Source organism: Hemitrygon akajei, chromosome 21 (genome assembly GCF_048418815.1).
Source record: "Hemitrygon akajei chromosome 21, sHemAka1.3, whole genome shotgun sequence".
In the NCBI taxonomy this organism is placed as follows: domain Eukaryota; kingdom Metazoa; phylum Chordata; class Chondrichthyes; order Myliobatiformes; family Dasyatidae; genus Hemitrygon; species Hemitrygon akajei.
In genome coordinates this window covers 45,458,984-45,475,015 of record NC_133144.1, presented here as the reverse complement: position 1 = coordinate 45,475,015, position 16,032 = coordinate 45,458,984, and the positions used below count along the sequence as shown (strand labels likewise).

The following is a 16,032-nucleotide window of genomic DNA, read 5'->3' as shown; positions in this document are numbered from 1 at the left end:
TCTGTGGCGCTGAGTTAACCCGAGCTCAGCTGGAGTGATGACAGGATGGGTCAATTGGCGTTCGTGCTCTGGGCTAGGCAGGGGAAGTCAGCCAGCACTTCTATTTCTGATTAGAGCCCTACTTGCTGTGAGATTGTGTTTCAGCCTGATGCCTTGCTTGAGCGGAGACCAACTTGCACCTCCCAGCTCCTTTTATAGAATATCCCAAAGCATTTTACAGCCATTGAAGAACTTTTGTCACTGTTGTAGGAAACAATGGTTGCCAGCTTAGGCACAGCAAGCAGCCAGAGGCAGGAGTGCGATAGCAGATGTAATCTTCAATGAGATTTAATTGACATAGGACAAGTCGCCAGAGTCTTTGTTGACCTGAGCAAACAGATAGTCACAGATTTTAAATCAGGTTGTAATTATACGTTCATGCTTCTGGAGTGGGACTTAAAAGCTATACCTTCTTGATTCAGACAAGGGTGCTTCTCAGTACTGGATTCTGCTGGGTTATGTCAATTTCTTTCCCATACCACGCTGTCTCCTACTCACCTGCCATGGAGTCTACACTGAATAGTTTGCCAGATATTTTATTAACATTTGTGGCCTCTGGTTTGAAGCAGTGAGTATAGGCCTAGCAATTCATCTAACACATTTTCTGCCATTAGCGTCTTCCTATCACTGTTTTGCAACACTCCAAAAAAACAGTGAAATTAATTAGCACCAGTTCCAAGACAATGCCGATAGGCTCCCTGATTTAACAGTACCCTCTTTCAGAAACAGCTGGAGGTAGGTATCATATTTCTCCCGTTAACAGTACCTTTCCTCACAGCTCTGACCTCAGGAAGTTGCTCTGACTCTTAAAGGGTCAGGCGACAATGTAGTCCCTTTATTTCAGCTACTGGATAGTGTTGGCGATGAACGGGTACACGCCACAGTGATGGGTGGAGGGGTGTGGAAGGGTGGGGGTGTTTGAGACCTCCCCAAGGACAGAGAAAAGTGCAGACTGCAGAAAAAAACTGCACACTTAGGAAGCAGCTTCCCTGTGTGAAGGGTTCTTACCGTAACAAATTGTCGGAAGACTCTGTAAGGGTACGAGTGCCCTCTGGGAATATGTGCACTTTTGGGAGCTTATCACTGGGCCAAATGCCCCTTCCAAGCCTGAATGGGAAGTTGCAATTGTCAGATTGCCCACTTTGCTGCCTTCTGTAATGCAACGGCGAGCAACAAAGTGGTATGTAGTTCTGGCCCCTGAGGATTGTGAGGCACAATTTCAGAGAGAGCCTTGACCCATACGTTGACTTTGAGAGCAGTACAGGCACTTGGGTTTGTCTGCCAGACAAGTCTGAAGTAGCAAACAGATACAAGAAGCACCAACATCATTTCATGATTAGCGAACGGTACTAAGTCATTTGGTGCTTTATTCTCCCTGTCCTACTTCCTCTCTTAATAAAAAAAACTTCATTTCCAAGATAAAACTGTGCAGGCTCAGGCTTCAGCTCCAATACCTGTGTATCTAAGATTCAAATGATTGAAATAGCTCTATAGTTAGTCTTTTCTTCTTCCCAAGTGAGATCTGGACATAGGAGAAGTTGTGGTACATTTACATTGTACAGAACATTGATATTAATGTACTGATGGAACTGACAGCAGTTATCCACAAAATGGTTCCTGGTAATACTCTTGTTGTGACAATTTCTATGTTTTTTACTAATTTTTGCTTATATTTTAATTCAAAAGAGTGGGTTAATGTGCTAATGAGGATAATTGTTTAGAAAAGCTTTCATGAGAAGAAAAAGGATTGCAATCAGGTTAAAAGAATAAAACATTATCTTTTGCTTTAATGAATGCGAGTGATCAGTAAAAAGAAGGCGATGGTTTTCATTAACTTTTTCCCCCAATTGTGTTTTCTTTTAATTTAGGGTCAACCAGGAGCGAGAGGGTTCCCCGGATATCCGGTGTGTTGACACATGAGAGACATTTTCCTTTAGAAATCCACCTGTTCAGTAATATTTAACAGCTTGCTGATAACCAAATTACCTTGATTAATTTGTGTAACTGAATGTATGAATATGCTGAAAGGAATTAATGGCGTATTTTATCCCACCTTGATTTACAAGTCCCTACATTGTACATGCTGCCTGTTGTAAAGTCGCACAATTTGGTTGTAACTTTCACTTCACCCTGAGCTCAGCCTGCTCATTATACTAAGGCTGTTTGTGTGAGTTTTCGGTTTCATTCTAATGCATTCCATTGCGCATCTCAGCCCAAAACTCAGCAGAAAATGTCCTTAATTAATCCTGTGACGCTTGGAACATGCATGCGGTGTAACTTAGTCTTGTCAAAATGGCCCAGTCTTCATCATACATGGGATGAATCAGAGCTACGGGCAGGAGGCTCAAAGTGAGTGCAGATCTCAGGGACTGTAGTTACATCTCTCTGCCCTCCATAAAACCACTGGGGTTTCCAGCAAGATGGTGGGTTTAGTTTGCAGTTCCTGCACAGTTGTATATTCTAAAATAAAATGGATTTATAAAATTCTGGTGCATTCAAGTACATTTAGATATAACAGGTTAAATTGTAAAATGAAATTATTTTCAAGGATAAGCTATTCACATACATTTAGAACGCCATATATATTTACATGTACAATATTCGGAATTTGCTGTGGTGTGTTGGCACAACATGCAACAAAAAACAACTACATTCAACAATTCTAAAGAATGAAGAATTATATAAAATAATTTAGAGGTTAAAGTACAGATATGAAATAAGATGAGCATAAATACCTGCATCTATTTACAATGTAAGCAGCATTATAAGAAATGGTTTAAAGTGCTTACAGTCCAGAGCAGTGACTGAGGTAATGGAGTGGGGGGCAGAGCTTGGTTGACAATATGATTAATCAGAGGTAAAGAGGTGTGCTTTTCCCCTTCCTCAGAAATATCCCAATGTGATGACTTAGTTTGTTGCACAGTCACTATTGTCATATCATCAGAGTCAGTAGCCACTGGGGCTTGGCAAATTACAATGAGATGAACAACAAGTTTTCTATTTTTACTGATGGTGTTAAAGGATGCATTAGAAATCTGGTTCAGCTTTTTGAACTCGACCTTAATGGATGAAATTTAAATCTGTTGTCTCAACAGACACATGAAAACTTTCTATAAATATAACTAATAGTACTCACTTGGATTGCTGTGACCTGTGCAACATCTACTTAAATGTAAACTTGCAAATGTGAGCCTGGACATCTTTTGTCCTCACTTATCACTTTTACTGAGCAGAGTGCAATGCAATAAGGTTTTTGGAATACAGTTAGTTAATGATAATATTGTCAAAGATCAATAATAAGTAACGTAAGAATAATTCATCATGAAATAGATTAGCAGTTAAAATTAATGCTTGCAACTGAGTTCAATGAAAAATAAAGCAAGTTAATTGTTTCTCTGTTCCATGATCCTGAGATTGGGATTTCTTCTCAATGTTCAGGTAAATATCACTCTGAGCCTTTGAATTCTATATGAGTAAAGTAGTAAAGAACAGATCTCTGGTCTCCTGCTGTTCAGTCATTTCCCTTCAGTTCTGTGTGAACCTTTGATTACTCTCCCATGAGTGTTTTTAGGAATGCTGAGTTTCCAATAATAGGAAGTGATGGGAACTTGGTTATTTTTACCATGTTGTTGATTTGGAAACTACGTGTTCCTTGCAGAACTGTTTTAATAATGAATAATTTGCTGCATCGATGGCAGGGAACAGATTTTGTAAGCCTTAGCCACTTGAGCTCAAGATATCAGTGAAACATGAAGCCTGCGGTGGGGATATACTTGACTCGTGATTCAGCTGCATTCCCTACTGCCAAGCCACAAACATGCATCCAACAGACAAGCCACAGAGTGTAAGCAAGGGAATTAGTAGGGAAGTAATGAGGTTTGGAATTCAATATCTTTCAAGGCTTAGGAGACTGCAAATTCAGCTTCAGTACAAAGATACTTTGCACACCTTTGTTCTTATTTGAACATAATCCATGCATTGAAGGAAAGTCCAGACATTCCAAAGTGCCGTAATTAGTATTGATTTAGAATTATCCATGTGAAATTCAACAGCGTTCTAAATGTTTGCTCCTGTGCCTTTAATTTACTCACACCTTCAGTAAACTATTAAATGGCCAGATGTTGAGTGCTGGGGCTTGCACCAAACTGGAAAAAAATACCTTTTAACAGTTAATATTGTCAGAAATGATTTACCATTTAACACATTGATTTCTTGCCAGCTGCGTTGTGTTCAATTTGCCAAGCTGCTTCCGTTTGTCTTTTTTTCCCCCTTTTGGTGAACATGTTGAAACGATAAAACTGACCAGGTTTGAGCGTGCTTTACACACTTCACTACCAGCTGATGGGAGCCAGCTAAAAACTGCATCTTAACAAACTACTGGTGACTAAAACAAGACTGGGAAAGAGCATCTTTTCTGCTTCTGTGTTTGTGTACTAACTGTTCCACTGCTGAGTTTTTCATTCAACTAATGGATTCATTATCATGTACAAATGTCTTGGGGGTGGGGCGCAGAAAACCGATTGCCTTGAATTTAATTTTCTGCTACAGCTTATGTTTGTATTTGTATTCATCAGTGTTTAATTTATTTTAAAGGGCCCTATAGGGTTGGATGGTAAATCAGTAAGTATGCCATATCAATTTTCTACATACTGTTATAATATTATATCACTGCATTCTCTACATTCAGTACCAATATCTCTGTGTGTGCTTGTACCTCAATATTTATTCATTTTCCTTTGTTTTCACAATGTTGGATTACTTGGCCACATCAGAGTGTCAAGAGAGTAGTTTTCTTCTTAGAACAAAGCGAATCAGGCAGTAATATTCACAGGAATCCTTTTTTACTCCTTCACAATGTATGGGTATCACTGACAAAGCCTGAATTTGTTGTATATCACTAATGGCCCCGGGGCAGGGGTTGTTGTAACTTCAGTGTGGTTCAAGCTTTGTGGCTGATTTCCCAGGTATCAGTAGATATATTAGTCGCCCGATTTACTCTTGGTCAACTCCGTGAGATTTTATTTTGGGAGGCTCTTAGCATCTAACACCTCATCAATTAACACTACGATCTGAGCACCGAGCATCATCTGGCAAAGCCAAAGCTGCGTGTACAGTTAGCAAACTAGCCAAGCTAACAGATTCAGGCAATATAGACCACCTGGTCAATTGTATCTTCTGGTGCAGTGATCAAGTTTCAATTTCATGAAGGTACTGTTTCCAGTCCACAAGTTTGTTGTCGCTGGCAACAGTCGTGAGATCTGTTGTTTTGTACCAGCAGTACAGTGCATGCATAACAAATTACTATAAATTAGAGTAAAAATTGGACAAATAATTAGTGGAAAGAGAGGAATAGTGAGGTAGTGTTCATGGGTTCATGAACCGTTCAGAAATCCAATGGCGGAGGGGAAGAAGCTGTTCCTAAATTGTAGAGTGTGCATATTCACCTCCTGTACCCCCTCCCTGGTGGTAGTAATGAGAAGGGGATCCATAATGATGGATGCTGCCTTCTTGCGGCATCGCTTTTTGAAGATGTCCTCAATGGTGCGGAGACGCGTGCTTCTTATGATGGAGCTGTAGCTTCTTATGAGAATACTCCAAGAGCAGTCAATATCTGATTTAAACAAAGTAGCACAAACATGGACATGGGTTATACATCATCTCTTGAAGATTTTAACCCAATTTCACAATACATAGGAAAGCATGTTGGAAAATTTAAATAAATTTGCTACCTTTTTTGACATAGGTCTTGGAGCTTAATATTTTGTTCCTGTCATTTCAGGGAAAAGCTGGACCTAAGGGTGATGCAGTAAGTGTTGTCAAAATCAAAGCATGCTTCTTTAAAACATTGCATTGGGAATAAGCGTCCAAGTTAAAGTCGATTATGTCTTTCTATTTGGACTCTGTTAGGGTTGTTCATTGTGTATTGTGCACCCACTACAAATTTACAGGCATGGGCATATTGATATGGAAAAACTACATGCTTGCAAGGAGATACACAAACATTTTTGAGCATGTGTAAGCAATTAAACACTAGATTATATTTTGCTAATCAACACTTGTGATCTGGCTTCAAGTTGGGGAGATGGAAATCACAAATTAAGCCTTGAACGTGGTATGTAATATGAAACAACAGAAATTTTGGTTGCTATTCCAAAGTACACTCCAGACCCCCTGCTATGAATTCCCAGCAAGTTAAATTTTATCAGCTGTAATAGTGAAGGGTTGAAATACTTATTGACAGCTGTCACTATTATCAAATCTTCTTGGAAAATGGTTCAAAAATTTTTGGAGTCTTTGAAACAGGATTTTATGTCTCATAATGTTTAGTTGTAAAACTTATATACAGCATTTCCAACCAAATATTGCACTGAATAAAAAATAAGTCTTCAGTGTTTGCTGATCTGATTATTCATTTTGGGGTCAGGTGCTCCGGTTTTCTTGCACAGTCCAAAGACGTACCAGTTGGTAGGTTAATTGGTGAATTGGCCCGTGATTAGGCTAGGGTTAAATTAGGGTTGCTGTGCGGTGTGGCTCAAAGGTCCATAAGGGCCTATTCTGCACTGTATTGCATAAATAAATGTATTTCTGCACAACTGTGTGACAATGCTCTGCAAGATGCTGAAGGCACCTTATATTTTAAAGGGAGACAACTTCACAATCCACAACATACTTCATTCAAGTTCTAACTTGATTTTATTTTTACACAGGGCTTGCCTGGTCCTAAAGGTGAAAAGGTGAGCTCATCTGCCGTAATAGAAAATACAAAATCTGTTTTAAAAATGCCTGTGAGAAATCACTGCATCAGAAATGTTGAAGCAGTAACTGAAATAGATTATGGATGTTATTTTCACACACTTCCAGAAGACATTGTGAGATAATGTTAACTAAAATAGAAACTCATGGAACCGAACACAGTTTATTGACTTGGTTAGGAAATTACTTAAATAAGAGGAGGCAGAGAGTAAAGGTAATAATCAGGTTCTGAAATTGGCAGGATATAACAAAGATTGGGGCTAAAATTGTTCATCACAGTTCTAAGTGGTTCACATGACAGGATAAAAAGCCACCTATCTGTGGTCAAGTAAAAGTGTTATTGTATGAAAATTAATGGAAGTATTGAATCACAAAGAGTTGTCAATAGATTATGCAAATAAATAAATCTAACAGCATTTCCTCCAAGACCAATATAATTCTCCCAGAGAGTAGCTCGATGCATTATTTAACTATTACCTTCTGTGTCAGAAACACTTCCTCTCTTCACCCATATTCAGACTCTAAATGAAAAGGCTTGATTTCAGCATTACAAATGTGACTTTGGACCTAAAAAAAAGGATAGAATAGAGAAAAGGTGGTAAACTAGAAGGTGCCCCCAAGCAATGTGAGAGTCTATGTCCAGAAATCATTAAAATATCATTGATAGTTGCATTTAAGAACATCAACATAAGAACATAAGAAATAGGAGCAGGAGTAGGCCATCTGGCCCATCAAGCCTGCCCCACCATTCAAGAAGATTGTGGCTGATCTGTCCGTAAACTCAGCTCTATTTACCTGCCTTTTCCCCATAACCCTTAATTCCCCTACTATATAAAAATCGATCTAACAGTATCTTAAATTTATTTAGTGAGGAAGCCTCAACTGCTTCTCTGGGCAGAGAATTCCACAGATTCACCACTCTCTGGGAAAAACCGTTTCTCCTCATCTCCGTCCTAAATCTTCTCCCCTGAATCTGGAGGCAATGTCCCCTAGTTCTATTCTCACCTACCAATGGAAACAACTTTCTGCTTCTATCTTATCTATCCCTTTCAAACACTTCAATGTTCCTATAAGATCCCCTCTCGTTCTTCTGAATTCCGACAGACAGACAGACCTACTTTATTGATCCCAAGGGAAATTGGGTTTCGTTACAGCCGCACCAACCAAGAATAGTGAAGAAATATAGCAATATAAAACCATAAATAATTAAATAATAATATGTTAATTATGCCAAGTGGAAATAAGTCCAGGACCAGCCTATTGGCTCAGGGTGTCTGACACTCTGAGGGAGGAGTTGTAAAGTTTAATGGCCACAAGTAGGAATGACTTCCTGTGACGCTCAGTGTTACATCTCGGTGGAATGAGTCTCTGGCTGAATGTACTCCTGTGCCTAACCAGTACATTATGGAGTGGATAGGAGTCATTGTCCAAGATGGCACACAACTTGGACAGCATCCTCTTTTCAGACACCACCGTCAGAGAGTCCAGTTCCACCCCCACAACATCACTGGCCTTACGAATAAGTTTGTTGATTCTGTTGGTGTCTGCTACCCTCAGCCTGCTGCCCCAGCACACAACAGCAAACATGATAGCACTGGCCACCACAGCCTCGTAGAACATCCTCAGCATCGTCCGGCAAATGTTAAAGGACCTCAGTCTCCTCAGGAAATAGAGACAGCTCTGACCCTTCTTGTAGACAGCCACAGTGTTCTTTGACCAGTCCAGTTTATTGTCCATTTGTATCCCCAGGTATTTGTAATCCTCCACCATGTCCACACTGACCCCTTAGATGGAAACAGGGGTCACCGGTGCCTTAGCCCTCCTCAGGTCCACCACCAGCTCCTTAGTCTTTTTCACATTAAGCTGCAGATGATCCTGCTCGCACCATGTGACAAAGTTTTCCACCGTAGCCCTGTACTCAGCCTCATCTCCCTTGCTGATGCATCCAACTATGGCAGAGTCATCAGAAAACTTCTGAAGATGGCAAGAATCTGTGTTGTAGTTGAAGTCCGAGGTGTAGATGGTGAAGAGAAAGGGAGACAGGACAGTCCCCTGTGGAGCCCCAGTGCTGCTGACCGCTCTGTCTGACACACAGTGTTCCAGAGAGTGTAGTCCCAGGCGACTCAATCTCTCATTGGTTAACCCCTTCATCTGTGGAATCAACCTGGTGAACCTCCTCTGCAATGCCTCCAAAGCCAATATATCCTTCCTCAAGTAGGGAGACCAGAAGATTTAATCAAAAAGAATAATTAGAGCATTTTTTTTTACCTACAACTGTTCCATAAACAGCACTTGATGCTGCAAAATTATTTATGTTTTTATTGTTAGTAATGCTAAGTATTACTGCATAGGTAAAATATAGGTTTAGGAAATTATATCACAGTCTAACTGCAATCTTACTGAATGTTGGATTAGGCATGGGGGCTAAGCGTGCCATCTGTTCTTTGTTGTTTCTTTCGCACACCCTAATATTATGCAATTATTTTATTGCTTTCCAAAGGGGGACTGTGGTCTTAAAGGAGAAAAGGTAAGTTGCAATTCTGAATTAAATGCATATTAAAGACTAAAGTTTTTAATTGGAGCAATGCTGCATTGATTCATGAGCTAAAATGGTAGGTTCTCACAGACAGTAATTCAGATTATGAAGGGCATGTTGAAAGAGTATGAGAAAAATGCAACTAATTCAACCACTCTTGCATGTACAGTGCCTTTGAAAAGAATTTGCGCCCCCCCAGAAGTTTTCATGTTTTATGTTTTACAGCATTGAATCACAGTGGATTTAATATGCCTTTTTTTGACACTTTCATGTCAAAGTGTAAACAAATTTCTATAAAGTGACCTAAATCAATTACATATATAAAACAGAAATAATTGATTGCGTAAATATTCACCCCCTTCAAGTCAGTATTTAGTAGATGGACCTTTGGCAGCAGGTACAGCCTTGACTCTGTGTGGACAGCTCTCTATCAGCTTTGCATATCTGGACTCTGCAATTTTCCCCATTCTTTTTTACAAAAGTGCTCAAGCTCTGTCAGTTTGCATGAGGATCGTGAGTGAACCACCCTTTTCAAGTTCAGCCACAAACTCTGAATTGGATTGAGGTCTGGACTCTGACTGTGCAGAGTCAACCCACAGAAGGCTGCTGGACCAGCCAATACTCCTGGTAGAGTGCTCAGAGGATGTGCAGACCAGCTGGCAGATATTCTCACTGACATCTTCAACATCTCCCTGAGCAGCGCCATCGTTCCAACGTGCTTCAAGGCTGCCACCATCGTCCCCGTGCCAAAGAAGTCTTCAGTGTCCCGCCTAAATGACTACCGTCCCGTTGCACTCACATCCATCATCATGAAGTGTTTCGAGAGGCTCGTCATGAGGCACATCAAGACCCTGCTGCCCCCCTCACTGGACCCCCTGCAGTTCACGTACCGTCCCAACCGTTCAACAGACAACGCCATTGCCGTCACCCTTCACCTGGACAAAAAAGACACGTACATTGGAATGCTGCTCGTAGACTTCCGTTTAGCATTCAACACAATCATCCCTCAGAAACTGATTGGAAAGCTGAGCCTATTGGGCCTGAACACCTCCCTCTGCAACTGGATACTAGACGTCCTGACTGGGAGACCTCAGTCAGTCCGGATTGGAGGCAGCATCTCCAACACCATCACACTGAGCACGAGGGCTCCCCAGGGTTGTGTGCTCAGTCCACTGCTGTTCACTCTGCTGACCTGTAACTGTGCTGCAACACACAGCTCGAACCACATCATCATGTTCGCTGATGACATGACCGAGGTGGATCTCATCAGCAAGAAAATTGAGTCAGCATACAGAGAGGAGGTGCAGCCCCTAACGGACTGGTGCAGAGCCAACAACCTGTCTCTTAATGTGAACAAAACAAAAGAGATGGTTGTTGACTTCAGGAGGGCACGGAGCGACCACCCCCTGTTGAACATCGACGGCTCCTCCGTAGAGATCGTTAAGAGCACCATATTTCTTGGGGTTCAGCTGGCGGAGAATCGCACCTGGTCCCTCCAGCTCCATAGCAAAGAAAGCCCAGCAACGTCTCTACTTTCTACGAAAGCTGAGGAAAGTCCATCTCCCACACCCCATCCTCATCACATTCTACAGGGGTTGTATTGAGAGCGTCCTGAGCAACTGCATCACTGCCTGGTTTGGAAATTGCACCGTCTCAGATTGCAAGACCCTGCACTGGATAGTGAGGTCAGCTGAAAAGATCATCGGGGTCTCTCTTCCTGCCATTACAGACATTTACTCTACATGCTGCATCCGCAAAGCAAACAGCATTATGAAGGACCCCACGCACCCCTCATACAAACTCTTCTCCTTCCTGCCATCTGGGAAAAGGCACCGAAGCATTCGGGCTCTCACGACCAGACTATGTAACAGTTTCTTCCCCCAAGCCATGAGACTCCTCAATACCCGAAGCCTGGGCTGACACCAACTTACTGCCCTCCACTGTGCCTATTGTCTTGTTTATTATTTATTGTAATGCCTGCACTGTTTTGTGCACTTTATGCAGTCCTGGGTAGGTCTGTAGTCTAGTGTAGTTTTTTTTCTGTGTTGTTTTTACATAGTTCAGTGTAGTTTTTGTACTGTTTCATGTAGCACCATGGTCCTGCAAAATGTTCTCTCATTTTTACTGTGTACTGTACCAGCAGTTATGGTTGAAATGACAATAAAAAATGACTTGACTTGACTTGAACTTGGCCACTCCAGGATATTAACTTTGTTGTTTTTAAGCCATTTCTGTGTAGGTTTGGCTTTATGCTTTGGATCATTGGTCTTGCTGAAAACAAATACTCTCCCAACTCGCAGTTCTTTTGCAGACTGCATCAGGTTTTCCTCCAGGATTTCCCTGCATTTTGCTGCATTCATTTTACCCTCTACCTTCGCAAGCTTTCCAGGGCCTGCTGCAGTGAAGCATCCCCACAGCACGATGCAGCCACCACCATGCTTCATGGTGGGGATGGTGTGTTCCTGCATGGTCACTCAGCTTTTGAGAATAACCTGCTCTAAGTAGATTTACAGCTGTGCCATATTCTTTTCATTTCTTGATGACTGACTTAACTGTACTCCAAGGGATATTCAAAGACTTAGAAATTATCTTGTATCCATCTCCTGACTTGTGCTTTTAAAGAACTTTTTCACAGAGTTGCTTGGAGTGTTCTTTTGCCCTCACGGTGTAGTTTTAACCAGGATACTGACTCACCAGCAGTTGGATCTTCCAGATACAGGTGTATTTTTACTATAATCAATTGAAACACTTTGACTGCATACAGGTCTCCAAAAACAGATCTGCACATAACTAATTATGTGACTTCTAAAACCAGTTGGCTGCACCGGTGATGATTTGGTGCATCCTTTAAAAGGGGGGGGGGGGGTGAATACTTATGCAATCAATTATTTTGTTTTATATTTGTAATTAATTTAGATCGGTTTGTAGAGATTTGTTTTCACTTTGACACGGAAGAGATTTTTTGTTGAACAGTGTCAAAATGCCAAATTAAGTCCACTGTGATTTAATTTTGTAAAACATTAAACCATGAAAAATTCCAGAGGTGAGGTGAATACTTTTTATAGACACTGTGACTGTAATTCAGAATTGAAAATGAATCAGTCAGGTTGCAGTGCAGTGATGGCCACAGGCATTTCTACATTGTCCAGAGAAACGGTCAAGCTATTGTGTGTATTTTTTTACTGTCCGAGTTCTGGGTCCTTAATTCATTGCTGTACACTCCAAACTAAAGGAACCCTTATCTCCTTGCATCTGCCAATTCCTCTGCTCTGGTGCCAAATGCAATGTATACTGCACTACAAATTGCACAGATTACTGTTAAGTGAATGCTAGCTGTAATTCTCCTTGTTTGTTCCATAAGGTAAAAGTTTTCTTGTCCCATTTTTGATGTGTTAAAAAGTTTGATTTTTAACTTCTGTTTTTCTGAAGCCAGGCAGTTTAAAAGTAATAGGATGACTCTTTCACAGTCATTCCTCATAGAGGTTTGTGCCCAGGAAGAAGTCTTCCTTTATTTCAACTGCAGCAGAGCCGTGAACAGTAATGCATTAAACCGGATTTTAATGCATCATTTGACATTAAACATCTCTTCACCATTCTCCCAAAGTGCTGTTTTCCTTTTTTTTCTTACATTTTTACAGTAAATTCCAACTCAAAAACAAACTGTTCTTGAAATTTTCTTGCGTTCGTGATTCTTTGGAATATTAGCATTTAAAATCTGCTCTGCAGGATCAAAGCATTTGCACTTTGAATTACATTTTGGTGAGCTGCTTTGTTTTCCAGGCAAATCCCAGTAATATCAGTGACGTAAATGGGCAGTTCATATGCTCTTGGTGAAATTGGTTGCTGGATAACCAAAGTTAACTTGGTAACCAAGAGAAGGAATAAAGTATATTACACGAGTTCTTTTCATAACCTCAGGACATCTCAAAACAGTTTATCAAGTATTTTAAATGTGCTGTGAAGTTTATTGCAAGAGGAATTGAATGCAAAATTAACCCACTGCCTGAGGTCTAACTACAGCTCATAAACGAGTACACTTTGTGAGCAAATCGACCTCTAGTTTAATCAGACCAGGAGTCCTCATAACATTATAGAGTGACCATGGGAATGGTTTTCACAGGCTGCAAAATTATTTCCTGAAAATATCAAACTCTAAAAGTGGCAATTCCGATGCTGCATTGAAAACTGATCAAAAATACACCTCAGGCAGTTTCTGAAGTGTGAAGTGTCTGCCAATCATGTTCAATATTTATGGATGAATCTCAATCTACCTGGAGTGTGTGAATCATCAAAGGTTTTGCACAGGGATACACAGAATGCAGAGACAAGCTGACTTTGGTCTGGTTTCTGTGTGTATTGCAAGACTGCTGATTGGAAGTCCAATCTCCAGCCGTAATATTGCCATGCAGATATATTGTATGAATGCCTGATAGCAAGAGTTGAAAATTGAACCTTCAAGCCTAATTCAAATGTGCTGTGTAGCCCTTGAGGACATCATTTTGAGTTTTTTTGGTTTGTTTTTTTATAATGCCAGGTCAGAATTACTATTCTATCTAATATTATGTATTTTTCACTTTATTTCTGAAGGCTGGTACAGCTGCCTGAGGGATCAAATTTCTTTTAAACATGATGAATAAGATAGTCAATTACTGCCTGCTAAGTTACTAGAGAGAAGACTGAGAGAGAAATAAGTGACACTACAGGAGAATAAATGTTCTTCCAAGAACCACTGCTGAAGGATCAAAGGGAATGAGAGAAAATAGAGAGAGCTGTGAGGCCCAGTGTTATGGGTTGCAGGAATCTTGGATTGATGGGAAAGGGGGAGGAAATGATCAGTTGAATAGGTGGCTGCAAAGACTGGCGAAGAACAGCCCACTCGTAACATGTGCCTAAACAAGATCCAGTGCTCTTTGTTGTGTTTCTGGATTCCGAAAACGCTGATCTGTTTTTGCATTTCACATTTTCACTCAATGATCTGTGCTGACATCAAGAAAGTAGAACTGCCTGTTAGATCGTCCAGCCTTTCTTGTGAGAGGTGACACCTGTTACCTTGCGCCCATTTTATTTGACAGCATCCTGCAACATAGTGAGGGCAGACCCAAGCTTGAATTATAGAAGCGTGCACAGATTCACAGCACAACTCCACCAGATCATTAAAAGATGTTGCGTAGGGTTTTGTTCATCACCTTCAGTGTCCCTGCATCCAAAAGGATGATGGAAAAGAAAACTTGTTACGAATCTATATTTTGTACCTTCTTAAGAATTTTACACAATCTGAATGTACTGGAATTAATATGCATTTACATGCCCTTTGTTACATTATTGGAATGTCTACACTCTGTTAAAATTGCTTCAGGTTTTGCTTTATGCTTTGTGTTTCAACGTGGGTCACTGTCAGTATTTTGTGTTAAAATCTATATATAAAGCCTAAAGAATAAATGCTTTCACCACAATATACATTTATGCTCTTAATCGTTCTTTCATGCTTCATAGCTGTTATGATGCATAACCAAACTTTCTTGACTCAGCAAGGTAGCATTTGGATATAGCTCACTATTTCTGTCTGTACAGGGTCCACAAGGTCCAAAGGGCGACAAGGTAAGCTTGCTTTACCGACATTTCAAACTATTTGTTTGCAAATCTGGGCTCAGATGTAAAACTGACTACGAATATAAACGTAGAAGCCTCGTGCAAGTGCTGTAGGCGAGGTGAGGGACAGTAAATGATCAGCTGATGGTATATGTACTTAAATATAAAGACACGCTTGCTTCTCTCCCAATTCTATAACACTTTGAAATGGTTTCCATTGTTTAAAATATTCAGCTGCCTTTGGTTAATCTTTCAGTCGGGAACTTTCATGATAAAAACCCGTAGTTAAGAAATATCACCCAGAGCTGCATATCTACAGGAAGGCATTGTCCATCTGTCATTTCTGTTCTATTATGTAAGACTTCCACCCTTATTGAAATGTTAGATGGTTAACACGTTAATATTTCCAAATGCCTTAGATGAAGAACTCCTGCATATCTTAAGTTGAAAGCATAATAAATATTTAATAATTGATATTTTTACATTTAGTAACCATCCAACATTTCTTGTGATTTTTTAAGTGAAAAACAACTTTTGGCACATTAAACCCACTTCCTGCCTAGCCCAAAATGAGCTGCTTCTACTCAAACCCAGTGAAGCTAGCCGAACACCATCTGAGAGTCTGTCATCACTCTGATGGACTCTATCATTAAGATAAAAGTATCACACACTTCAGCAAAAGGCAGCGACTAAACCGGTACAAGTGAGTGGTTGACAGTGACTCAGTGGGCCGAGGGACCTTCATGATGCACCTCTCTATGACTTTGTGCATCTTCACTGATTGTAAACATTTTTTCATATAATGACTGGTGATGTTATGTGGTGTCTGGTAAATAGTGTTTGAAAAGAGTTAAAGTTTGAGGTTAGAAGATGTTTAAACTTTATTCTAGCATTATTTATGGAGCAAAGATACTAGTGTTAATCAATTGAACCAAATAGCCCGTTCTTGGATTGTAATACTTTGTAAAAACACTAACTTTTTCCATACTCTAGAGGTACAATATAAATGAAGTATTGATATTGCAAATCTGATTACTCTTCCGTTTCCTAGGGCCAACGTGGAGATTCAGCACTCACGGTGAGTAATCTGTCTAAAAGTTTGTTTGCATCATTAG

General features: G+C 40.4%; 1 protein-coding gene across 1 annotated transcript in view; it reads left to right on the top strand.

The window, feature by feature from the left end:
- Window positions 1–16,032, top strand: part of col13a1 (collagen, type XIII, alpha 1) — a 121,590-nt gene that overhangs the window by 27,339 nt on the left and 78,219 nt on the right. The window contains exons 6-12 of the mRNA XM_073025335.1: window positions 1,908–1,943; window positions 4,633–4,659; window positions 5,819–5,845; window positions 6,747–6,773; window positions 9,293–9,319; window positions 14,900–14,926; window positions 15,969–15,995. Of these exons, the coding sequence (XP_072881436.1) occupies window positions 1,908–1,943; window positions 4,633–4,659; window positions 5,819–5,845; window positions 6,747–6,773; window positions 9,293–9,319; window positions 14,900–14,926; window positions 15,969–15,995 (198 nt within the window). The remainder of the gene's footprint in view (window positions 1–1,907; window positions 1,944–4,632; window positions 4,660–5,818; window positions 5,846–6,746; window positions 6,774–9,292; window positions 9,320–14,899; window positions 14,927–15,968; window positions 15,996–16,032) is intronic.